This window comes from Somniosus microcephalus, chromosome 4 (genome assembly GCF_052327205.1).
Source record: "Somniosus microcephalus isolate GS21.2 chromosome 4, FLI_Smic_1.0, whole genome shotgun sequence".
NCBI classification, from domain to species: Eukaryota; Metazoa; Chordata; class Chondrichthyes; order Squaliformes; family Somniosidae; genus Somniosus; species Somniosus microcephalus.
The window spans coordinates 311,034,500-311,061,475 of record NC_140990.1 but is presented as its reverse complement, the minus strand read 5'-3'; the positions used below and the strand labels follow the sequence as shown (position 1 = coordinate 311,061,475).

At 45.7% G+C, this 26,976-nt stretch overlaps 1 protein-coding gene across 1 annotated transcript in view; it reads right to left on the bottom strand.

Moving 5' to 3' along the window:
• Positions 1-6,474: 6,474 nt before the first annotated feature.
• Positions 6,475-26,976, bottom strand: part of LOC147120593 (protein mono-ADP-ribosyltransferase PARP14-like) — a 73,226-nt gene continuing 52,724 nt past the window's right edge. The window contains exons 20-25 of the mRNA XM_085986723.1: positions 25,060-25,236; positions 19,275-19,454; positions 16,741-17,328; positions 14,619-14,764; positions 10,270-10,444; positions 6,475-8,191 (exon numbers count right to left, since the gene is read on the bottom strand). Of these exons, the coding sequence (XP_085842849.1) occupies positions 7,890-8,191; positions 10,270-10,444; positions 14,619-14,764; positions 16,741-17,328; positions 19,275-19,454; positions 25,060-25,236 (1,568 nt within the window). The 3' untranslated portion in view covers positions 6,475-7,889. The remainder of the gene's footprint in view (positions 8,192-10,269; positions 10,445-14,618; positions 14,765-16,740; positions 17,329-19,274; positions 19,455-25,059; positions 25,237-26,976) is intronic.

Genomic DNA, 26,976 nt, shown 5'->3' with positions numbered 1-26,976 from the left:
CCTAAAACTATTTCCCTCCTCCTCTCCCTTCCCCTGCTCCTCCCCTCCCATCCCATCCCATCTTTCCCTCAGAGGCCTTATTTGCTTTCAAATGAATCAGTACTCCTCCATGTTGAACACCACTTGGAAGAAACACTGAGAGTAGCAAGGACACAGAATGTACTCTGGGTGGGGGACTTCAATGTCCATCACCAAGAGTGGCTCGGTAGCACCACTGCTGACCGAGTTGGCCGAGTCCTGAAGGACATAACTGCCAGTCTGGCATCATCTCACCCTTAGCCCTTCATCCACTCCACTCAATCCCCCACACCCACACCCACCAAGGGCATTTAATGAAAATACAGAGACCCCTCACTCTCACCCTTAACCTATTTCCCTCCTCCTCCCATCCCCTCCTCCCCTCAGAGGCCTTATTTGCTTTCAAATTCAACTTGTTTTTTTTAAATAGTCGAATTAGAATGAGGACAAGCACTGTTTGCTTCTCTCTCGCACACACACAAATACAGGTGACTGCGATTAAAATGTTTACACTTGTGTCAATGACATGTGAGATGCTTAGACGCTTTCTATTTGCTTCAAAACACACTTGTATTTGTAAATTGAGCTAAGATTAGGTAGCGAAGGCGCTCTTAACATTCTGAAGTTTATAGAACACAAAAGTTGCAACAAATGTGCACACTCTATTTTCTCATGTTCTCTCTCTCATGTGCATGCACACACATAGCCTTAAATAAAGCACTGGATATAAACTTTACCTGAATGATTCCTTTGGAATTTGATCTTTGGCTTTTCTTCAAATGATTTTGAAAAATAACTCAGCAAAAAACTGCCAGAAGCTAAAGATTCTCATAGTTCAGCTGAATTAACGGTATGTAATGAAATGTGTTTGGCTTGCCTGTATTCGTTTTGCACTCATGTATACTACCCTCCCCCACACGGTGTATAGTTTCACTTCCTCTTTCCTGACTAACCTGGAATGTTCCAGGTCTTGGCTCTTGGCTCCGCCCCTGACTTCTCTTACATAAAGATCCCAGGATTTATATATGACTCATTCCTGCGAGCCGGTCAGTGTGTTGAGATGTTAGCTCTGATCTTAGTGATTAAAAGCCAACTTGTTAAGGTCTATAACTTCTAGTTTTGTGGTTATTGAAGGCACATCACGGTACTAACGCATTCTTGGGGAATTGAGTCACTGCGTATGCTCAGATTGCACTGTCTGAATTTATTTCACATAGAAACATAGAATATAGGAGCAGGAGTAGGCCATTCGGCCCCTCGAGCCTGCTCCGCCATTCAATGCGATCATGGCTGATCATCCAAATTCAGTATCCTGTCCCTGCATTCTCCCCATACCCCTTGATCCCTTTAGCCTTAAGAAATATATCCAACTCCTTCTTGAATATATTTAATGTATTGGCCTCTACTGCCTTCTGTGGTAGAGAATTCCACAGGTTCACCACTCTCTGGGTGAAGAAATTCATCCTCATTTCTGTCCTAAATGGCTTACCCCTTATCCTTAGACTGTGACCCCTGGTTCTGGACTCCCTGACCATCGGGAACATCCTTCCTGCATCTAGTCTGTCCAGTCCTGTCAGAATTTTATAAGTTTCAATGAGATCCCCTCTCATTCTTCTAAACTCCAGCGAGTATAAGCCCAATCAACCCAATCTCTCCTCATACGTCATTCCTGCCATCCCAGGTATCAGCCTGGTGAATCTTTGCTGAACTCCTTCCATGGCAAGAACATCCTTCCTCAGATAAGGCGACCAAAACTGCACACAGTACTCAAGATGTGGTCTCACCAAGGCCCTGTACAACTGCAGCAAGACATTCTTGTTCCTGTACTCAAAACCTCTCGCTACGAAGGCCAACATACCATTTGCCTTCTTAACCGCCTGCTGCACCTGCATGCTTACCTTCAGCGACTGGTGCACAAGGACACCCAGGCCTCGTTGCACTTCCCCTTCTCCCAATCTATTGCCATTCAGATAATAATCTGCCTTCATGTTTTTGCCACCAAAGTGGATAACCTCGCATTTATCCGCATTATATTGCATCTGCCATGCTTCTGCCCAATCACCCAACCTGTCCAAATCATCCTGGAGTTTCTCAGCATCCTCCTCACAGCACACATGCCCACCCAGCTTTGTGTCATCTGCAAACTTGGAGATATTACATCTAGTTCCCTTGTCTAGATCATTAATATATATTGTGAATAGCTGGGGTCCTGGCACCGATCCCTGCGGTACCCCACTAGTCACTGCCTGCCACTCGGAAAAAGACCCATTTATTCCAACTCTTTGCTTTCTGTCTGCCAACCAGTTCTCTATCCAAGTCAGTACCTTGCCCCCAATCCCATGCGCTTTAACTTTACACGCTAATCTCTTATGCGGGACCTTATCGAAAGCCTTTTGAAAGTCCAAATACACCACAGCCACTGGTTCTCCCTTATCTATTCTACCAGTTACATCCTCAAAAAATTCCAATATATTAGTCAAGCATGATTTACCTTTTGTAAATCCATGTTGACTTTGTCCGAGATCCTGTCACTATTTTCAAAGTGCTCTGCTATTACATCTTTTATAATGGACTCCAGCATTTTCCCCACTACTGATGTCAGGCTTACCGGTCTGTAATTCCCTGTTTTCTCTCTACCACCTTTTTTAAATAGTGGGGTTACATTAGCTACCCTCCAATCCATGGGAACTGTTCCAGAGTGTATAGAATTTTGGAAGACGACCAGCAATGCATCTACTAATTCTAGGGCCACTCTCTTAAGTACCCTAGGATGTAGATTATCAGACCTTGGGGATTTATCGGCCTTCAATCCCGTCAATTTCCCTAACACCATTTCCCTACAAATACTGATTTCATTCAATTCCTCCCTCTCATTAGACCCTATGTTCCCCGACATCTCTGGGAGGTCATTTGTGTCCTCATTCTAGTGGGAATGTACCTCAACTATACCTGGACTATTTTCTCTTTAAAGGTAGCCAATTGTTCCATTACAGTTTTGCTTGCCAATCTTTGATTCCAGTTTACCTGGGCCAGATCCGTTCTCATCGCAGTGAAATTGGCCTTCCCCCAGTTAAACATTTTTACTCTAGATTGCTCCCTGTCCTTTCCATAGCTAATCTAAACCTTATGACACTATGATCACTGTTCCCTAAATGTTCACCTACTGATGTTTCCTCCACTTGTCCTACCTCATTCCCCAGAACCAGATCCAGCAATGCCTCCTCCCTTGTCGGGAGTTCTGGTCGCCACACTATTGGAAGGATGTGATTGCATTGGAGAGGGTGCAGAGGAGATTCACCAGGATGTTACCTAGGCTAGAGTGCTTCAGTTTTGAAGAGCGACTGGACAGGCTGGGGTTGTTTTCCTTAAAGCAGAGAAGGCTGAGGGGGGACCTGATTGAGCTGTACAAAATTATGAGGGGCATAGATAGGGTAGATAGAAAGGAACTTTTCCCCTTAGTAGAGGGGTCAATAACCAGGGGGCATAGATTCAAGGTAAGGGGCAGGAGGTTTAGAGGGGATTTGAGGGAAAACATTTTCACCCAGAGGGTGGTTGGAATCTGGAACTCACTGCCTGAAAGCATGGTAGAGGCAGGAACCCCCACAACATTCAAGAAGCATTTAGATGAGCACTTGAAATGCCATAGCATACAAGGCTATAGACCAAGTGCTGGAAAATGGGATTAGAATAGACGGGGTGTGATGGTCAGCATGGACATGATGGGCCGAAGGGCCTCTTTCTGTGCTGTAAAACTATGACTCCATGACTCCCCAGCCAGGGGAAATATCCTCCCTGCATCTACCCTGTCAAGCCCTGTCAGAATTTTTTATGTTTCAATAAGATCACCTTTCATTCTTCTAAACTCTAGAGAATATAGGCCTAGTCTACTCAATTTCTCCTCATAGGACAATCCCCCCCCATCTCAGGAACCAGTCTGGTGAACCTTCGTTGCACTCCCTCTATGGCAAGTATATCCTTCCTGAGGTAAGGAGACCAAAACTGTACACAATACTCCAGGTGTGGTCTCACCAGGGCCCTATATAATTGCAGTAGGACATATTTACTCTTATACTCAAATCCTCTTGTAATAAAGACCAACATACCATTTACTTTCTTAATTGTTTGCAGTACCTGCATGTTAACTTTCAATGATTCGTGTGCAAGGACACCCAGGTCCCTCTGAACACCAACATTTCCCAATCTCTCACCATTTAAAAAATACTCAAATTTTCTGTTTTTCCTACCAAAGTGGATAAATTCACATTTCTCCACATTATATTCCATTTGCCATGTTCTTGCCCAGGTAAAATCCTGGTGAATCTCCTCTGCACCCTCTCCAATGCAATCACATCCTTCCTATAGTGTGGCGACCAGAACTGCACACAGTATTCCAGCTGTGGCCTAACTAGCGTTTTGTACAGCTCCATCATAAGCTCCCTGCTCTTATATTCTATGCCTCGGCTAATGAAGGCAAGTATCCCATATGCCTTTTTAACCACCTTATCGACCTGTCCTGCTGCCTTCAGGGATCTATGTACATGCACACCAAGGTCTCTCTGATCCTCTGTCCTTCCTACGGTCCTACCATTCATTGTATATTCCCTTGCCTTGTTAGTCCTCCCAAAATGCATCACCTCACACTTTTCAGGGTTAAATTCCATTTGCCACTGTTCTGCCCATCTGACCAACCCATCTATATCGTTCTGTAGCCTGAGGCTTCCCTCCTCGCTATTTACCACTCCACCAATTTTCATGTCATTTGCGAACTTACTGATCATACCTCCTACATTCATATCTAAATCATTAATGTACACTACAATCAGCAAAGGACCCAGCACCAGTCCCTGTGGTACACCACTGGACACAGGCTTCCAGTCACAAAAACAACCTTCGACCATCACCCTCTGCCTCCTTCCACTAAGCCAATTTTGGATCCAATGTGCCAAATTGCCCTGGATCCCATGGGCTCTTACCTTCTTGACCAGTCTCCCATGCGGGACTTTGTCAAAAGTCTTACTGAAGTCCATGTAGACTACATCAACTGCACTACCCTCATCCACACACCTAGTCACCCCCTCAAAAAATTCAATCAAATTGGTTAGACATGATCTCCCCCTAACAAAGCCATGCTGACTAACCTTGATTAATCCTTGCCTGTCCAAGTGGAGACTAATTCTGTCCCTCAGAATTTTTTCCAATTATTTCCCTACCACTGATGTTAGGCTCACTGGCCTATAATTCCCTGGTTTATCCCTACTACCCTTCTTGAATAATGGTACTACGTTGGCTGTCCTCCAGTCCTCTGGCACCTTCCCTGTGGCCAGAGAGGTTCTGAAAATTTGTGTCAGAGCCCCTGCAATCTCCTCCCTTGCCTCACACAGCAGCCTGGGAAACATCTCATCTGGGCCTGGGGATTTATCCACTTTTAAGCCCGCTAAAACCGCTAGTACCTCCTCCCTCTCAATACTAATTTGTTCAAGTATATCACAATCCTCCTGCCTGATTTCTATGCCTACATCGTCCTTCTCCATAGTGAACACCGATGCAAAATATTCATTTAAAACCTCGCCTACATCTTCCGGCTCTATACAAAGATTGCCACTTTGGCCCCTTTGTGTCGTCTGCAAATTTGGAGATATTACATCTAGTTCCCTTGTCTAGATCATTAATATATATTGTGAATAGCTGCGGTCCAAGGACCGATCCCTGCGGTACCCCACTAGTCACACCCTGCCACTCGGAAAAAGACCTGTTTATTCCAACTCTTTGCTTTCTGTCTGCCAACCAGTTCTCTATCCAAGTCAATACCTTGCCCCCAATACCTTATTGAAAGCCATCTGAAAGTCCAAATACACCACATCCACTGGTTCTCCCTTATCTATTTTACCAGTTACATCCTCAAAAAATTCCAGTAGATTAGTCAAGCACGATTTACCTTTTGTAAATCCATGTTGACTTTGTCCGATCCTGTCACTGTTTTCCAAGTGCTCTGCTATTACATCTTTTATAATGGACTCTAGCATTTTCCCCACTACCGATGTCAGGCTTACCGGTCTGTAATTCCCTGTTTTCTCTCTACCACCTTTTTTGAATAGTGGGGTAACATTAGCTGCCCTCCAATCCATGGGTACTGTTCCAGATTCCATCGAATGTTGGAAGATGATCAGCAATGCATCTACTATTTCTAGGGCCACTTCCTTAAGTACCCTAGGATGTAGATTATCAGGCCCAGGGGATTTATCGGCCTTCAATCCCGTCAATTTCCCTAACACCATTTCCTTACAAATTCTGATTTCTTTCAGTTCCTCCCTTTCATCAGACCCTATGTTCCCCGACATCTCTGGGAGGTTATTTGTGTCATTAAGAATTGTGACCTCTGGACAAAAATATTATATTCAAATCCAGGCCTCCAGGTAATAACTTCAACGCAGCATTAAAAGACACAAAGGATAATTCACTCAATACATTTATTACACGTTATTGTGAAATCGGTTTTTTTAATTTGTTTTTTTGTTTAAATCCTTATGTCGGGTATTAAAAATTTCAGTGGCTAAGAAAAATACAGCAGCGAGAATTTATTGGAAAGCATTCTGAGAGACTTGTGGAGAAAAAAATGCAACAGCGCCACATAGTGGCCCAGAACCTGAAATTACACATAGTGAAAGGAGGCAATTGGCGTGGATAAATCGAATGGGAAATGTGGACCTAGCGATTTACAACAACAGACGTTAACACAAAAATGTGACAACAGGAGATAAGGTTTGCAAAGAGGAAATGTGTACAGATGTCAGATATTTAGTAAGACATGGTGCGAGTTAAGATACGGGCAGCAGAGTTTTGAATGAGCTCAAGTTTATGGAGGGTGGAAGATGGGAGGCCGGCCTGGAGAGTGTTGGAATACTCGAGTCTGGAGGGTTGCAGCAACACATGGGCTGACACAGTGTTGGAGATGGGCAATGCTATGGAGGTGGAAGTCGGCGGTCTTTGTGATGGAGTGGGTATGGAGTTGGAAGCCCAGATCAGGGTCCAATTGGATGTCAAGGTTGGAAACAGTTTGGTTCAGCCTGACACAGTGACCAGGGAGGGGGATGGTGGGAACGGAGGGATCCAAGGATACATCCTTGAGGGACTCCAGCGGTAATGGAGTGGGAAGAGATGCCATTGCAGGAGATTCCCTGGCTGTGACTGGATAGTTAAGTGCGGCAACAGGTGAGGGCAGTCACACTCAGCTGTACAACGGAGAAGATTGAAGCCAATTCTAAAAGAGAAAATACTTGAATTTTGGAGGGCTATGCCATGTACAAAGTACCCAAGAATCAAAACTGCTGCTCTTTGGCGGATCCATTTTTCGGAGACGTTAAACCGAGGCCCCGTTTTCACCTCTCGGGTGGACATAAAAGATCCCATGATGGTGCGGATATGTGATCGGAAGCTCATTTCAGGGTCAAATATGTCACCATGGTTATGAGCAGTGTGGTTCAGCCTCAGACAGGCAAAGGGATGGATTCAGTGGCTAGGGAACGCAGGGGACCAAAGACAATGGCAGTGGCTTCGGTCTTCCCAATATTTAGTGGAGGAAATTTCTGCTCATCCAGTTGAGAGAAGTGGTGGTGAGGTAGAGCTGGGTGTTGTCAGCGTACGTGTGGAAACTGATGCTGTGTTTTCGGATGATGTCGCCAAGGGGCAGCATGTAGATGAGAAATAGGAGGGGGCCAAGGATAGATCCTTGGGGGACAGCAGAGGTAACGGTGCAGGAGTGGGAAGAGAAGCCATTGCAGGTGATTCTCTAGCTACGATTATGTAGATAAGAATGGAACCAGGCGAGTGCAGTCCCACCCAGCTGGACCCCAACTAGACAGGTTCCTTCTGACTCACGCTGTCCTTGTTTTAAAGGTGATCAAGTATTCCGGATATGCCCCATCATCGCAAAAAATAACAAAAATGGTAGGTTTAGATACGTTGTCCACTGCACAGTCGCAAAGGTCAGCTGAATCTTTCTGTGGATCTACTGGTGTTGGTTCCAGCATATCTTGCGTTCCTTTGCATTTCTTCCCAGTAATCACTCGTGCCTGATAGATGTATTTGTGTCCCTCAGAGTCAGGGTTGGAGTATTTCGTATCACATGAATACGAGGCATTCAAGGCAAAGTAAGTTCCTTTTCCGTAGTAAGTAGCTAAGAAGAATGAAAAGTACACTATTAGATAATAGCTGAAGTCATTGCTCGAACTGATAATCTGCTGTAATGCACCACTAGTAAAAACACATGAAAACTCAGGGACTACGATAAATAGGAAAACCGAACTTCCAATTTAGGCCATTTTTATGCTGGTCCTGTTTTATTTTGAATTCCAGGACATCAGCTGTCTTGAGCCAGCTCCCAGTGTTAAGTGAGACTCCCTTATCCCCTCAGCTGCTCTAGCACCCAGTTTTTCAGGAGTATGTGAGTCCGCCCCTGGGATAATGAAACTGGATTTAGCGGTGTAAACAATGGGAGAGGGATGATGGATGCCAATCGCCTGGAAACTGAATTAAAATGGGCTCAGCGTAAAAGAGGCTGAAGTCACAAAGGAAAGCACACAATTAATACACTGTAGTCACAGAAATGTAAACATAAAAAAACAGTGACTGCTGCCAACATACCAGAAGCTGCCAGAAGCAATCTGCGCATAAATGTTAACTTTCATAACTTTCATAAAGCCGATCGTAACACCAATTAAAATTTTAATTTTAATTTTCTTTTCGGCTCAGTTCAGCAGCGCATAAGTATTAACTTTCTCCCTCGGCTCAGCTCGGAGGCAGCGATCTCTTTTCCCCACCCCCTCCCTGTTGTTGGGAATATTTAACATTAAACCATCTTCAGCCATGTCTATTATTACTTAACTTTAAAGCTTGGTGGACGCTGACTGTTGGTAAACTCCAGGAGCTTTCGCTTCTCAAGCACACCAGCTTCATGTGAGGAGCCCGGAGCCCAGCCGGACCCCACCATCAAATCACCACATCGGTGACCAGAAACCCATTAGAAATTACTGGAAACCGCGAGTATCTTTACTTCTAATAATAATTACAACGGTGAATTATTTCACAAGCAAACCACATTAATATATCAGAGAGACTGCTGCCAAGGAACCATGCACAACGACTTTATTTCATTGGCATCAGTCGCGTCCATACATAAATCATTCATTTGTATATGATGTACATTTTCCCGTTCTGGTAAAATGTTACACTAAAAAGGCAGTGTTTGACCCGTGCTCTATCACTTTACACCACAGATGATAATACAGCGGCTCTGAACTTCCACCTCTGGAACATCGCCTGACACAGCCGCTGCTGAAACCCTCATCCATGCCTTTGTTACCTCTAGACTTGACTATTCCAACGCACTCCTGGCCGGCCTCCCACGTTCTACGCTACGTAAACTTCAGATGATCCAAAACTCGGCTGCCCGTGTCCTAACTCGCACCAAGTCCCATTCACCCATCACCCCTGTGCTTGCTGAATTACACTGGCTCCTGGTTAAGCAATGCCTCGATTTTAAAATTCTTTCTTCTTTTCAAATCTCACCATGGCCTCTGCTCTCCCTATCTTATTAAAGGGGAGGGGCCTTGTGCAACGTGACCCGAGGCCCAGCTGGGTCACCAGGGATCAGGGTGCCGGCAAAAGAGCCCGGCACTCAAGAGGAGTGCTGGGCTGATGGAGCGCGACCGGCACCCCGTGGTGGGGGGGGCGGGGCTGCATAGGAGGCCGGGGGGCAGGTGCTGGCAGGCGGCCAGCAACAAAAATGGCCGCCCGGCACCTCCCCTTTAAATATCGCCGCACCTACGCCCCCCTGACCCTGTTGGACATAGCATCTGTCGATAAGTCAGGGGGCCTTACCGAAGTTTGCGGCCGGGGCGCGAGTGGGGTACAGCGCACGGTGATGATGTCATCGCTGGAGGTGCAGCGCCACGGGACGCTACTGGTTACCGCCACCACTTACCTTCTGCTGAATTTCCCGGGCGCTAGTTGTTTTGCACCCTGTTAACACCCTCTTAGGGCGCTAACAGGAGGCGCAAAGCAACCGAATTTTGCCCCCGTGATCTTCAGAATGCTTAACACGAACTCAGAGCAGGCAGCTGCTAAGTTCCTTCATTTGAAAATGTAAGTCCCCCTCAAACATTGTTCACTGGTTTTCTTTGTCAGACTATTTTCGGCCTGAATATTCCAGCAGTATTTTGGTCCTTTTATTCTTGTATTTTCTCAGGTTCTTACCATTTCTCCCACAAAAGCTTCTGTTGAATCCAGTTCTGTTCACTTTTTGGGAAATTTCCTTTGTAGTCCCATGATAAAGGATCTGCTCAATATTTAGCCCAGGATTCTTTCTTTGTACTGTTTCTTTCCTGACAAAATAACTTTGCCAAAGCTTACGACTCTGGATCCTGTCGACCTGGAGAGACATTTACACATTAGTATTTGAAGTAAAAATAAATAGATTAAGATTTGCAACTAACATTATTCAGTTATTTTAGTAAAATACATTCTGTATGAAGTATTGCCGAAACTCACTGGACATTAAAAAAACCAAACATTCGGGGCCTGAAATTCTGGATAGATCTTGAATCGATTGATCAGAACGGGGTTGGACAATGGGATTCAATCCCGTTACTACAGTGAAGCAACAATGATCAGCCATGATCTCATTGAATGGTGGAGCAGGCTCGAGGGGCCGAATGGCCTACTCCTGCTCCTATCTTCTATGTTTCTATGTTTCCAGTAGAAGGGAAGAGGTGTTCTCAGAGATCAGGTTTGGGGCAGAAGTTTGAGGAAATGTCATGGGAAAACATACATGAGAAAGAGAAGTGTCTGGGTTGGTGGCACTGCAGATTGGCAGGTTTTCAGAAGGAGAATCCTGGTGCAACTTTTTTGGGGTTGTATTTGCAGCTGCAGGTCATACCATCCCATTTTACTGGTTTTAGTGGCCCAACACCACCTGAAAGTTGTGGTAAAAAAGAAGGAAAATCAAGCCAAAGGATTTGAAGAACATCCCAGTCAATAGTGCATGGCATTGGACATGCAGAGTCAAGACCAAATGTAGTCTTCAGGTGGAGCAAGATTAGAGGGTAGGGGATAACTGGACCAGAGTACGAGGGTGTAATTCAGTCTCTATTTTAAAGTCATACATTCTGTCCTTATTTTGTGTACTTTGATTTTACACGATAATTTATAGTTAATTAGTAAAACTTACAGTAGTTTGGGAAGCAGGCATGTCGAGTTGGTTGGAGAACAGGAGTTTGGAATGTAAAACTTGAGATGCTATGGTGCCACCACTGATGGGAGGGTTTAAATAGAGAAGGTGCATGCCGAGATAAGGGGCTAAAAATGTGTTTGAAAACGGGCGTGGGTATCGCAATGCGGAATCAACCCGTGCCTGTTCAAAGTAATGCAGGCAGCAAGCAAACTGCGTGCTGCCTGTTAATTAGAATGATAGTGGCATGCGGCCCAAAGCTGAATGTATTACTGAGTGGCTGCACGCTCAGCAGGGGATCCAAGTTCATGCAAGGCTAGCACCAATTAAAGCTAGCCTGCACTTCTTAAAGCCAGCCTGCACTTCTTAAAGGGGAGGTGCATTCTGGCTCCAGCAGGTATTTCAACTGGCTGGGGAACAGAGTGTGAGCAGGAAGAAGTACAATGGCACAACAGGGGAGAGAGCATGCTTCAAGGTTCTCAGATGCAGCACTGGACACTACGGTGCAGGAGGTGGACAGGAGGTGGACAGGAGGAGAGAGGTCCTGTTTCCACAGGGGGCAGGAGGCCCTCCAGGCGATGGGAGCAGATAGCCATTGTGGTCAATGCCAGCAGTGTAGCCTTGAGGACCTGGATGCAGTGCCGCAAGAAGTTCAATGACCTCACACGAGTGGTCAAGGTCAGTGAATTCAACTTCAAATGCTATATCCTTACAACTGAACCACTAGCCTCAGACACTGCTCAGTTCACCACACCCCTATCACTCACCTACCAACAATCTCTATCAATCACAATTCCTACTTCACATTCATAACTTCACCTCACCCTCACACCCACGTCACAGCTTGCACACACTGTCATCTATTCAACCATGGCAGGCACATCATCGAAACACATTGCACCACACTCACTGACACACTTTCCTCTCTTGCAGGACAAGGTGGCTCATAACTGTAGGCAGCAGGGCTACTCACAGGGGCATCTGCATAACCTTACCCTAATGGAGGAGATGGTGCTGGAGATCATTTGAGCAGCCATCGCTGAACGGCGCAGCCGAAACACTGCTAGTTGACGGTATCCTCATACCTAATCCTCCTTCTCACATCCCACTTCCCCCTCATCCCACAATCTCTTTTGATTTACAAGCTGCAGATGGTGTAAGCATACACCTCTTGCTTCCCCCCCACCCCCACACCCTCGCCTCCCCTCATCACAACCCTACCCTTGTGTCTTCCTCCTTTCAGATAGCCAAGAACTCAAACCTGGCCAGGCAGTGGTGGAGGAGCAGGAAATGCAAGAGAAAGAAGGCAGTGATGCTGAAAATACAGCACCGTCACTCGATTTCACACTTGCAGCCACCAGCTCAGATACTAACACTGCGTGTACTTTAGAGCGTAGCATACAGGTGGGATCTGCACAAGGTGAGACACTGGGCACAGCCCTTGCCACCAACCTTGCACAGGACTTTGCGTAGAGCTTGGATCCCATCCTTGCCACACGGAAGACAGGCACTAAGAGAATGCATAAGGATGATTAGTTGACTTTGGAATGTAATATTGGATGGTTTGCTTTATAAATTTGGTTTGAAATGTTTGTTTTGTGTTGGCTTTTATTGTAAGATTGTGGCCAAGAAGACACTGTGATGGTCCGTAACAGTGGGAGGTAAGGTGTGGGACTGCAGGTGAATGGGAAATTAGGGTTGGCGTTCAAAGGTACTGCAGTCGATCATGGACAGCTCTTCGTCGTATACTTGCTTGCAAGGGCTGTGCCCTCATGATGGCAAGGTTGTGCAGCATGCAGCAGCGCTCTGGTGAGTACTGCAAAGCTCCTCCAGAGCAGACCAGGCAGCGGAAGCATTGTTTAAGCATGCCAATGGTCCGCTCTATCATATTCCGTGTGGCAGCATGGCTTTCAATGTATGCATGGAGCCCACGTGTGCTTGGGTTGCGCACCGGAGTCATGAGCCAGGTGGTCAGTGGATAGCCCTTATTGGCCAGTACCAACTCTCTAGTTTGTCGTGGTGGCTCAAATGCATATGGTACAGCGGACTGCCGCAGAATGAAGGCATCATGACTGCAGCCAAGATACTGAGCATTGACCTGCAGGATGCACTGAGTATGGTCGCACACCAGCGGGACATTGAGGGAGTGGAATTTCTTCCAGTTGCGTACATCTCTGAACTCATATGCGGCGCCCGCAAAGCCAATGTGTGTAGAGTCAATGGCACCCTGCACCATGGGGAAGCTTGTTATCCTGGTGAAGCCACATGCTCGCTCCGCCTGCTTCTCTCTGGCAAGAGAGAATGAAATGTATTCAGCTCTTTGCATACAGAGCCTCAGTGACCTCCCTTATGCAACAGTGCACAGCGAACTGGGAGATGTTGGAAATACTGCCTGCACCAGCCTGGAAGGAGCCCGACACATAAAAGTTCATGGCCACACTCACCTTGACAGCCACTGGCAATGCCATCCTCGCCCTGCTCTGAGGCTGCAGGTCTGGTCGCAGGAGGTGGCAGAGTTCTGTGACCACCTCCTTGGTGAAGCGGGGCCTCTGAATATACTGCTCCTGGCTTAAGTGCAAGTAGGAGAAGTGCTCTCGGAAGACCCCAAGTGGGTAAGGCCTCCTGCTGCGAGCCCTCCTGCCCCTCCTCCTCCTCCATCTGCAAGCAACTTGTCCTTTTCTTCGCTGCCTCCGCGCCATCTCCCTGTCAACACGAGGGGGACTGCAAGTAGAGTCCCCATGACTGGGAGCAAGTGGTATGAGCAGAACCCTTTAAATGAGAAGCAAGGCGTTCTCCACTTGCAGCAACACTCCCTGTCACCTCACTAACGTTAAATAACTGTAGAAAGCCCCAAATAGTTTCACAAACTTACACAGAGCCAGTAGAAATGAAAAAGCAAGTCAGCTGCAAGTTGTTTATGATCCATTTAAATAGCGCTGTTAAGGGGGTCCTTCCTCCTGCTGAACATCGGTTCAGCTGGTCGTGCTTTAGAGAAGGCATTAAAAGGAGTGTCCATAATGGCAGCTCTTGCATCAAATCAGCGTTGCACACTTACTGGCGTCACGATCTGGCTCATCTAAATATCTGGAACGAGCGTAGACGACGGCAGCTCTGCTGACATGCCCAATGTGGCGGCGGCCGCGTTCCGCGCCAGAAGTGGCCAGAAACAAGGCAGCCACCATTTTTTCTTCCAAACCGGCCTTAACAGCCGGCATACACGGGTCCAATTTCCCAGCACTAATCTTTAGTAGGTTTATATCAAGTCTCTAGCATCTGATCCCTAATCCTTAATAGAGGTCTCACTAGTTTGCTTTACAGGATAAAGTTGAGTAAAATGCAATAACATATGAAATCAAATTTTATTGATCATACGTACCTTGATTATGTCAACAATTGTTTTCTGACAAGATTTCCTGAACGTCTCTGTTACTTTATTGTATTCTGTTGAACCTGTCTGAAGAGAAACCATCATAACTTCCATTTTTTTCATGTTAGTCCAAGTTGCTGGGAGTTCAAACGTAGCTGGAACATAAAATAGATGTAGATGTAGTAACAAAGCACATTCTGACTAAAGGTAACTTAAAAGTTTCGCTTTTCATTTGTCAATGATCTGTCTTTGCCAATCAGTTCAAATTAGATACCTGCTTCACTCTCGTCAACAATCAGCACTGATCCCTGGATTCTTCTTCCCCCTCACCCAGTCAGCATCACTTGTCTAACAAGTACCCACTATTTCTCTTCCTTCAGCTAATTTATTATCCATAACCAGGTTTTCTCGTTCCTCAGATTTTGGGAGCCATTTGAATTTAACGTCTGTGGGTTCTCCATGGCTCAGGAAACTCGGCAGCTAAAGGGGGTCGGGAGCTGCCAGATCCAGCAGTTAAGTACTTTTTAGAGCACCTCTTGTGGGCCAGGAGAAGCAGGAGTGCTTCCCCCGGCCTCTCAAGCAAGTCTTCTGCCATGATCTTCCGAGCCCCCGTCCCCCGCTCCGTGATCAGCCTCCCTCCCCACACTCTTCAGATTCCCCACGATCTCTCTCCCTCTCTCCCTCCTCGCTGCCGCTCTCCAAATCCCCCACCATCGTTCTCTTATTTTGTTCCTTGTCTCCCTAAGGCATTGACTTCTGCCAGAGTACAGTTCCACAGGGTCAGGCAGCTCTCCAACACCTTCTCCTAGTGATTATTCTTTATGTGTAAGCCAACTTCCAGTGAGTGTCAGGAGGTTATTCAATACCTGATCCGATCCTTATACTTTCTATCCAGGATCACTTGATAGCGATCAGGTTGGACACAGAGTTCGCAGGTGACACGAAAATTGGTGGGGTGGTAAATAGCGAGGAGGGAAGCCTCAGGCTACAGGACGATATAGATGGGTTGATCAGATGGGCGGAACAGTGGCAAATGGAATTTAACACTGAAAAGTGTGAGGTGATGCATTTTGGATGGACTAACAAGGCAAGGGAATACACAATGAATGGTAAGACCCTAGGAAAGACAGAGGATCAGAGGGACCTTGGTGTGCATGTACATAGATCCCTGAAGGCAGCAGAACAGGTGGATAAGGTGGTTAAAAAGGCATATGGGATACTTGCCTTCATTAGCCGAGGCATAGAATATAAGAGCAGGGAGGTTATGATGGAGCTGTACAAAACGCTGGTAAGGCCACAGCTGGAGTACTGTGTGCAGTTCTGGTCGCCACACTATAGGAAGGATGTGATTGCATTGGAGAGGGTGCAGAGGAGATTTACCAGGATGTTACCTGGGCTGGAGCGCTTCAGCTATGAAGACAGACTGGACAGGCTGGGGTTGTTTTCCTTGGAGCAGAGAAGGCTGAGGGGGGACCTGATTGGGGTGTACAAAATTATGAGGGGCATAGATAGGGTAGATAGAAAGGAACTTTTCCCCTTAGTAGAGGGGTCAATAACAAGGGGGCATAGATTCAAGGTAAGGGGCAGGAGGTTTAGAGGGGATTTGAGGAAAAACCTTTTCACCCAGAGGGTGGTTGGAATCTGGAACTCACTGCCTGAAAGGGTGGTAGAGGCAGGAACCCTCACAACATTCAAGAAGCATTTGGATGAGCACTTGAAATGCCATAGCATACAAGGCTACGGACCAAATGCTGGAAAATGGGATTAGATTAGACAGGGCTTGATGGCCGGCGCGGACGCAATGGGCTGAAGGGCCTCTTTCTGTGCTGTATAACTCTATGACACAGGGCGAGCCCCCTGCTCTTTTAACAAACTGACCCTGTCCCCAAAATTTGGATGGGTCTTTGCTGCGGCAGACTGGTGTTCCCACCACACTTCCAGCAGTGCAGCAGCAGAACCAGGGTCTCTAGATTCTATCTTTGGAGATGCTCAAAACACGCGGTTATTCAAAATACAATCTAAGTGAAAATTAACAAAGAATCTAAAAGTAATTTAGGAACCTTCAGCATGATGTGTAAATCAGGTTCCCTGTGTAATTCTTTCATAAAGATAACCTTTTGTTTTGACATACCTCCTCCAAGAAGCCTTCTCTCAATAGCCATTACATTTCCTTTTGAATCTTTTTCTTGCATTTCACCAAAGTTAATAGAGTGCGTTTTCCCATTTTTCACACAAACTAAGGTGTTCTCTTTATTCTGGTAAGCTTTCTCAAGGTCGCAGTTTAAAGATTGATCATAAGGTTGAAATGTTTCATTATTCACAAACTCCCACTGGACAAATGTCTTCATCCGAGCCTCTTCCTGCTTTCTATCCTCTCTCTCTTTAGCAGACTGAAGCATAGGAGTCAGGTTTAAAATGGTTTCCAGAACATCCTCAGTGTTTCCATCTATTATTATTTTCTTTTGATGGAGTTCAACTTTCAATTGCTGTTTTTCACAGAGATCTGCGATTTGTTGCCTTTGGTCGTTTGACAAACAAGCTGCATATTCATTGTCGATTATTCTGCTTGTACAGTTTTCTTTAATTAGATCTTCAACATCCTTCTGAGTCGCAGCAATGGTACTCTTTGTCATGCCATGTACCTCAACTATGCCAATCAAACACTTTGCTGGCCTCAGAGTGATTGGATAAACAGGTTTCACTGGGAGAGTTGTTTGTGCTGGAAAAAAAATTAAATTTATATCACATATAGTAATATAAAAAAAATCTTGGGCTGGATTTTCCCATTTCCCACCCACACAGCGCAGGGGAGCCTGGGAGACAGCAGGAAACCCGGAAGATCAGGTTTCCCGGCATGGTGCGGAGTTTTAACTTCTCAACGTGCGTGCGACGGAAAGGGCGGGCTCCCCGCTCAGAAGACAGACTGTTTGACAGGCTGACTTTCATTCATATGGGGAACACGGAGCAGTAGGCCACAGGACCAGGAAGGTGCTGTGCCCAGGATGGTGGCGGGTGGTTGGGGCGGGGGGGGGGGGAGTTCAAGCCCGGGGTAGGCGGCGGGGGGGGGGTCACGTTCCCCGGCTGGGGGGAGGGTGGGGTGGTCTGATCCCTGACCCGGGGGCTGTGTCGTGATCCGGGGGGCGCGGGCGGCGGGGTGGAGTTTGATCCCCAAACCCGGGAGGGTGAGATCAATTCCTGCTGGGGGGAGGGGTTCCGATCCCCGACCCCGGGATGCGATAGATCCCCGGGGGTTTCGATCCCTAGCCCCGGAAGGGCTGATGTTGGGGGCATGGAGGAAGCACTCCTGCTCCTCCCGGCCCACAAGGATTGCGCCCCGAGACTGAGGCCGCCTCGTTGCAGCTACCAGGAATCCCGAGCCCCAGGATCCCCGGCCGCCTGCAGTAAAACCTGCAAAGCAGATTAATGTAGAGGCTTCAGACCTCATTATTATAATGTTTAAATTGCCAACCCGCCTCCTGGCAGCGGGTTTTCACCCCTCCACTCCCCCCGTCCCGCCTGAGTGAAAGGTGAAAGTGGGCAGGCTGGGGTTGGGTTTTACAGTTTTACAAATTTAATTTCCCCCCCACGCCTACGACCCACCTGTTCTTACCTGTAAAAATTCCAAGCCTTATATCTGTGCACACCTCCTGTCAACTTTTTCCATTGTGGAGAATGGAATTTATAATGGAAATATAACAATAAGGACAGAATGTATGACATTAAAATGAGAAGGCCCTGGTCCAATTATCCCCTGCCTTCTAACGCTGCTTCTCCTGAACAATACACTTGATCTCGCCTCCTGGGGAGGGTTGAATTTCCATGGTGGTTCTCCTGCTCATCTACCATAATCTTGGCGGAAGAGCTGCAGAAACCCTGGGAAAATGGCGCACATGTTGCTTACACCATCTTTCTGGGATTTCTGAGGTTCTTCTGCCAATGTTATGGTACTAGGACTAGTATTTATTAAATAAACTTTTTAGTGTCTTTTTAGTGTCTTGATAGCTCAACCACCTAAATGTCAGGAGTCACTTTATTATTGTAATATTAATGTTAAATCATAAAAATAAACATATGCAATTCAACTTTGGTTGAAAATAAAGAATTTTAAACACTTTAATTCTGTTCACACACTCTGTCTCCCCATTCTCTCTTCTTTCCTGGTTTATTTTGCTTTAAATTAACTACTTTTTTCTTACAAATCCACCTTTTTTGACTCTTTTCTAACATTAATATTTGTCTGTGGTCTTTGGAGTCTGAGAGTGCCGAAGTAAATTAGCTGAACTGTGGTTCTCTAAAGGTTAATCAAGTACACCCCAAACAGTCATCCCAACCTCCCTCCAATTCAGGTGGAATCACAGGTATGATCAGCTCTGCAATACAGCAAATGCAGAAATGCTGAAATACCTGCAGAAAGAGTCACTACTGACAATAATCAACCATGAGGTGACAAGACTGGTTAATACAGCAAATGAGAATGTTACACTGGCCCCATGGGGTTGCTCCCTCTGAGGTTATGTCACACTCTGGGGCAATGGTGGATGAAGCTGACTTGTGACAGATTGACATTATCAGTGCAAAATTGGGGTAATTCCTGAAATGGGTTTCAACATTATGGAAAACACCTGCAGGATTATCGAGCTGACTTCAACGAAAATAGTTCCTCACCACCAGTCTGCGAAATGTTGAAAAGCTGCTCCATACACTGGCGAAACGGATCCATCATCAGTGGATCGAACAAAATAATCCTAATCACAGACAGTGAAGGTTGAGTGAAGTCTGCCACATAATCGCATATTGCATCCAGCAGTGAATTTGCAGCATCACTGGGATTCAGTTTTCCGTTCCCTAAACAAAAGGCAGCAGATTTGTGTGGTTAAGTTCAGTGCAATGAGAAAGTTCAACAAAAGCAAAGGCTGTAAGGTAATCAAACTATTAACATCTTTGACTACATTGCTTTACGATCAATTATTTCAATTGCGTTTTTATTTTCAGTTTTTACTGTAATTTTCTCCCCTCCCATCCTCATCTGAAGGTATTGCCTCTTTGATGGGGTACAGTTCCACAGGCAACGGCTAACCTGCAGTACTTCGCTCAAGTGACCATTCTTCATATGTAAGCCTAACCAGAGGGTGACAGCAAGCTATTTGATCATGGCGGGGTGGCACCACAATAGAACCTTACCCTGTAACAATCCAGACATCACACTTTGTTACAGATGCAAATTTTAAAATGCTGGGTGCTTCTGAGCTGCAGCCTGAAACTGATAAATAAATCCAAACCCTAACCTTAAATTTCCCTCACAAAAAAACTAAACTCTGACTTTATTTACTCATAGCAATTGGACCTTGTGACCTTAGAACAACTGGCCAGCTGAAAAGGCGATCTTGCCGGTAACAATGGCGTCCAGGGCTGCTAGGTGCTGGGGAAAGATGGAAGGCAACTTAAGAAAAGCTAAAATAAAACAGGGATTTTAAAGCTTCACAGAATCCTTGGGGGCGATTTTGCCAGCCTGGGGAGGCGGGTATGGAGGTGGGACTGCCGGGAAAATGGCAGAATCTGGGGTGGGTACCCATCCCGCCCCCAACCTGCCTCCGTGCCATCTTCCCAGGAGGCGGGTACCCGGCCTGCGCTGGGAGCCGCCTCCTCGAGGCAGGAAGGGGATTAGTGCCAATTAACTGCCTGTTAGTAGGTAGTTACCAGGCAGTTTTTTGGATAATCCCTATTTTGCCACCTAAAGTGTGGGCTTCCCGACGGCTCTGAACCTCGCCAGGGTCGGCGAGGCGAGCCGTGGGTCTGCGGGGGTCGGAGGGGCCGAAATGTCCGGTGTGCAGGTGAGTGATGGGTGCACGTGTGCAGAGGTAAGTGTGTGAGGTGAGTGTAAAGTGTTTTAAAAGTGCTTCTTCCTCCAGACTTCAACCCTTCACGTCTCGGGAGTCCCTCATCTCACCGGCAGAGAAAGCAGAATGGCCGCTGCATTTTCAAATGCATCAGCCTTCTGCTTTCTGCTCAGGAGAGATCTCTAAGTAAGCCTGTGCCACAGGTCTCAACTTAGAAGACAGATTGTCAGTGTTTGACAGCTTCACAGAGCTCTCGAACGATGACAATTCATCTGTCAAAAGCTCTTGACAGGTGAAACATCACTCGCTGACGTCACCAGTAACCGGCTTTCCCTTAATTGGCCAGCTAAGCCCACTGGGTGGTCTTAACAAGGTCAATCAAGGGAAAATAGCATGGGTTGGCCGGAAGTCAATGGAGGTGGGATTAAAACACGACAAGCAGCAGTCCCGACTCCATCACGTCCTCATTGGCAAAATCACTATTTCTCCACTTCGGATTTTGTTTTTCTTTACTACTGTCTACTACTTTACTACAGGCCCTTCTACCATTTGCTGTGGGGCTGTCTACCCCCTTAAGATGGGCACAAATGAGTTTCCAATTGTGGATTACCCTTTAACCTAGCCTCATGAAAGAAAAGGAATAGGATCATAGAATGTTACAGCACGGAAGAAGGCTAATCAGTTCACCATGGCTGTGCCAGTTCTCTGAAAGAGCCATCAACTTAATCCTATTCTCCTGCCCTTTCTCCATCGTCCTTTCTCCATCGTCTTCCACTTTCCTTTTAAAGCTATTATGGATTCTGCTTCCACCATTGTTTTTAACAGGTTATTTCATGTCCTAGCAACCCAGTTTAAAAAAAATCTCATAACCTCTCCCTTCATTCTTTTGGTGATGATCTTAAATTTATGTCCTCTAGTTACCAACTCATTGAACAGTGGATGTATTTTTTCCTATTTACCTGATAAAAACCCTTAATAATTTTGAATACGCCTATCAGATATTCTATTAATCTTCTCTGCTCCAATGAAAAGAGCATTTGGTGAGCCAGTGAGACAGGACACACCCAGGGATGGTGAAGGAATAGTCTGCGATTGATATGATTCTGTAAGTATGACTATGTCAGGCTGTGCTTGACTAATCCGTGAGACAGCTCTGCCAACTTGGGTACAGATCCCCAGATATTAGTGTGGAGGACTTTGCAGGGACGACTGGGCTGGGTGTGCCTTTGTCGTGTCCTGATTTGATGCCTAGGTCGCAAGCGAGTGGTCCGTCCGGTTTTATTCTTTTGTTCCTTTCTAGCAGTTTGATACAACTGAGTGGTTTGCTGGGCCACATCAGAGGGCAGGTAAGACATTGGTGTGGGAGCTGGAGTGACATATCGGCCAGACTGGGTAAGAACAACAGGTTTCCTTCCATAAAGGACACTAATGAACCAGTTGGGTTTCAAAGACAATTTGACAGTTTTGTGATCACTTTTACTGGTACAAGCTCTTTTTTTATTACTAGATATTTTTCATGTATTATTTTTTAATGGAATTTTCATAGAAGCTAGGTTTATCCCTCGTGGACAATTCCCTGGGAACTGTCAATGTCATTACTTGGTTGTGTGCTTCAAAAGTGCGGGGAAGGGATATCTTCCAAATGATTTCCTGGATTCTGCAGCTAAGAGTAAACTCACAATCAGCAGGAGGCCTGAGTGTAAATATCAGCAAAAATTGTATTTCAAACTCGGGTTTTGTACTTGGGAGGACAATAGTCTCACACTGGAATTACTGGACCACCTCATATGTAGGTATGAGGCACGAGTTGGCTAAGCTAGATTGGGAAACTAGATTAAAAGATATGACGGTAGATAAGCAATGGCAAACATTTAAAGAATTAATTCATAATTCGCAACAAATATATATTCCCTTATGGAATAAAGACCCACAGGGTCAGTAGTCCAACCTTAACTAACGAGAAGTTAAAGATAATATTAAAGGAAGAGGCTTATAATGTTGCCAAAAAGAATTGTAAGCCTGAGGATTGGGAGGATTTTAGAATTAAGAAAAGGATGACCAAGAAATTGATAAAGAAAGAGAAAACAGAATATGAGACTAAATTCGCAAGACACAAAAACAGATTGTAAAAGCTTCTATAGTTATGTAAAAAGGAAGCGATTAGCAAAAGTAAAGGGTCTCTTAGAGGTAGAGACAGGAGGCGTTATAATGGAGAATAAGGAAATGGCAGAGACATTAAACGAATACTTTGTATCTGTCTTCACGGTAAAAGACACAAATAACATTCCGGAAATAGTAGGAAACCAAGGGTCGAGTGAGATTGAGGAACTTAAAGAAATTAATATTAGTAAACAAAATGTACTGAAGAAATTAATGGGACATAACATTGATAAATCCATTGGACCTGATGGCATATATCCTAGGATTTTAAAAGAGGTAGCTACAGATATAATGAATGCATTGGTTTTGATCTTCCAGAATTCCCTAGATTCTAGAACACTCCCTGTGGACTGGAAGGTAGTAAATGTAACCCTGCTGTTCAAGAAAAAATGGAGAGAGAAAACAGAAAACTATAGGCCAGTTTCTTTTTGATTTTGACTTAATATGCCCGACATCAGTAGTAGGGAAAATGCTAGAATGTATTATTTACAACGTGTTAACAGGGCACTTAGAAAATCATAAGATTGGGCAGAGTTAACGCGAATTTATGAAAGGGAAATTATGGCCTAGAAATTCAGTATAGCCACTTTTGGGGCGGTAATCGGGCGGCCGCTAAAGTTTGCGGCCGGCGCAAAGTCGAGCCCCCTTCGCCGATATTCAGTTGCATCGCCCTAAGAGGTTGCTGCTGCATCATCATCATCTCCTCCTCCTCCTCCTCCTCCAGAAGGAGTGTTGCAAAACGGCTGCCTTTTCTACTGCAGGAGTGCCCTTTAATTTGCGCTCCCCGCGGCCCGCATCGGCTGAGCACCGTTCGACTCAACAGTCGCTAGGGCCGCCAGGCGCACAATGGGGCGGCGCGAGTGAAGTTCCGGTTCCGGGCGCACAAAGGGCGTTGCATGACGAAATGACGTCATGATCTGCGCGCGCAGATGAGCGCGCGTAATGACTTTGCGCCGGCGCTAAATGTCTACTGAAGTTGGGGCGAGGCGCAGATCGCGCTGCGCCCGGGCGCTAAGCGCCTAGCGCTCGAGATCTACTCCTCCTAAGGCGCTAACGGCTGGTGCAGCCAACTGAATTTCTAGGCCTATGTGTTCACAAATTGTTACGAGTTTTTTGAGGTAACCAATGTTCCCTCTTATTTTGGGGGGTGGGGTGTGCCTGCGTGGGCCATTCACAGTTTCATGCAGAAACTTCACATTGAAAAAGCCGGTCCCGGGCTGTGAGGGAAGCTCGCGGCCACCCACCTTATAGGGAACATTGGTTGTAATTAGCAGGATTGATAAGGGGGAACCAGTGGATGTAGTGCATTTGGATTTTCAAAAAGCATTCGATAAGATGCCACACAAGAGGTTATTACACAAAATTAGGGCTCATGGGATGGTGGGTAATATATCAGCATGGATTGAGGATTGGTTAACGAACAGAAAACAGTCTCGGCTATTTACAATCCATATCAATGACTTAGAAGTGTAATGTATCCAAGTTTGCTGATGATACAAAGTTAGGTGGGAAAGTAAGCTGTGAGGAGGATGCATAGAGGTTGCAAAGGGATATAGACAGGATAAGTGAGTTGGGAAGAACATGGCAGGTGGAATATAATGTGGAGAAGTGTGAAGTTATCCACTTTGGTAGGAAAAATAGAAAAGCAGAATATTTTTTAAAAGGGGAGAGACTGGGAAATGTTGCTTTTCAGAGGGACCTGGGTGTCCTTGTACATGGATCACTGAAAGTTAACATGCAGGTACAGCAAGCAATTAAGAAAGCAAATGGTATGTTAGCCTTTAATACAAAGGGATTGGAGTTTAAGAGTAAAGAAGTCTTACTGCAATTATATAGGGCCTTGGTGATGCCACACCTGGAGTACTGAGTACAGTTTTGGTCTCCTTACCTAAGGAAGGATATACTTGCCTTAGAACGAAGGTTCACGAGATTCTCCAGATGAGGGGATTGTCCTATGAGGAGAGATTGAGTAGACTAGTCCTATAATCCCCAGAGTTTAGAAGAATGAGAGGTGATCTCATTGAAACATACAAAATTCTTAAAGGGTTGACAGATTAGATGCTGGGAGGATGTTTCCCTGGCTGGGGAGTCTAGAACTAGGGTACATAGTCTCAGAATAAGTGTTTGGCCATTTTGAACTGAATTGAATTGAAGAGAAATTTCTTCATTCAAAGGATTGTGAATCTTTGGAATTCCCTACCCCAGAGCAGTGGCTGCTCAGTCGATGAGTAAATTCAAGACAGAGATCAATAGATTTTTGGATACTAAGGGAAATATGTGATATGGAGATGGAAGGTGGAGTTGAGGTAGAAGATCTTATTGAATGGCAGAGCAAGCTTGAAGGGCATAATCCTGCTCCTATTTCTTATATTGTTATATTATATATTTTCTGTAACACATATGCTCGTAAAAAGGTAATCGATATACCATGTGCATTTTGTACTGAAACCTACCTGTACCCATTGCTGGAAAAGACACAGAACTTATTTTTAGGTTTTCACATTCCTTCAGAATCTTGCCAAAAGATGCTTTTATATTTTTCACTTCAGTCAATTTAACCAAATGTAGAATGTATTTTACTTGAAGATTTCCTGCCGTTGTGGTTACAACACTATCAATGCTTTGGGTTCCTATGGTGGAAAAAAGAGAAGTCTGACTTAACACAAAACTACTTCCATTCTCATCAATTCAATAACTCGTTGATAGCACATAGTTAACCTCACTCTAAGTTCAAAAGCTGATGGATGTGTCTCTTAAAAGGATGCATCATCCACAACCTCACAAGGTCACAAGCTAGTTATGGGTGAGGAAGGCCATTCGGTCCATCTAAATTCATCCATCCAGAATAACCCAAAGTCTCCCCATTCCAGCATCCAATTGTTTCTGAAACAATTCGAGGGTTTTTGCCTTCACTACTCTATCTGGCAGTCTATTCCATGCGTTGATCACTCTTTGTGTGAAGGAGAATTTTCTGATATTAGTCCTAATTTTACCTTTTAATAATTTGAATCTGCCTCTCCTTGTCCTATTCTTGCAATTTAGTTTTAAATTATATTCAGAATTGCCATTTCCATTCCCTTAATTTTCTTATGACCACCTATACGGTCACCTCTCAGACTCCTCCTTTCCAGGCATCACAACTCAAACCTTTGACACTTGAAATTAGCCTTGCGGCTCCTCTCTGCACTGCCTCCAACTCTTGACTGTCTGTCTTGTGCCTTGGCAACAGAAGTGGACACAAGGAGCCGTGTGACCAGGGCAGTGCACAGCTTGATCATGACTTCCTCTGACTTGTACTCTGGTGGCTTTGTTGATTGCTGCTCTGCATTGGTTGGACATGTTCAGCATAGACATCCTGAGACTCCTAGGGTTAGAAATTCGTTATAGCCAAGGAATGGGCGGTGTCAGTAGAAAAGTTGGAGAATTAGCGCCAGCCGCAAACGCTTTAGATTGCATGCAAACTTCGTGCTCACTGCTCAATAAAATGATTGGAGTCCTAAATCAAGTCTTAAAACCCAAGCTCATTGGCATTACACTTAAAGGGTGGACCAATATTGGATGCATTCTAATCGCAACTCGTCATTGTTACGGGCTTTTTTCACCACTTAAATGGGAGGTTCATTGATGCTGCAGCACCTGACTCTCAGCATTGCTGGCTGTGCAGCTGCCTCAGCAAGCAGAAGCAGAAACATAACAATTGGAATGAGCCGGAGGACTGAAGCAGGTGTGCTCATGGCAAGTCCACGCCCCAGGGAGAGAGCCCGCAAATTCCCTGGTGAAGCATTGGAGGCATTGGTTTTCGCTATGGAAAGACGGAGGCTGGTGCTCTGCTCAGCAAGTGGCAGGAGGCCCTCGCCACAAGTCTTCTACACCATGTGGAGGGAGGTAGCGCAGCATGTCCTGGGCAGCACTGTGGTCCCCAGGACCCACACACAGTGCAGGAAGAAATTTAACAACCTCACTAGGGTGGTCAGGGGGATTGAATGCTTCAACGAATGCTACATACCACCATCTGAACCACAGTCTGCACACACTTCCCAAAGCACCACACCCCCAACACTCACCCATCAACAATCTCTACCTACCAACACACACACCCACATCTCACACCTTGCACACAATGACAGCTATTCAACTATGGCAGGCACATCACCCAAACACATTATTCCACACTCACACAAACACTTTCCTTTCTTTTGCAGGCCAAGGTGGCACACAGCAGGAGGGAGCAGGAGCGAACAGGCGGGGGACAAGCTGACACCCAAGCACTGTCTGCGCTGGAGAATCGAGTGCTGCTGGTTATTGGGTGCCAGGTGCGGGCGCCATGGCCACCAGCGACATTGACTCCCTTTGGGACAATACGGTATGTT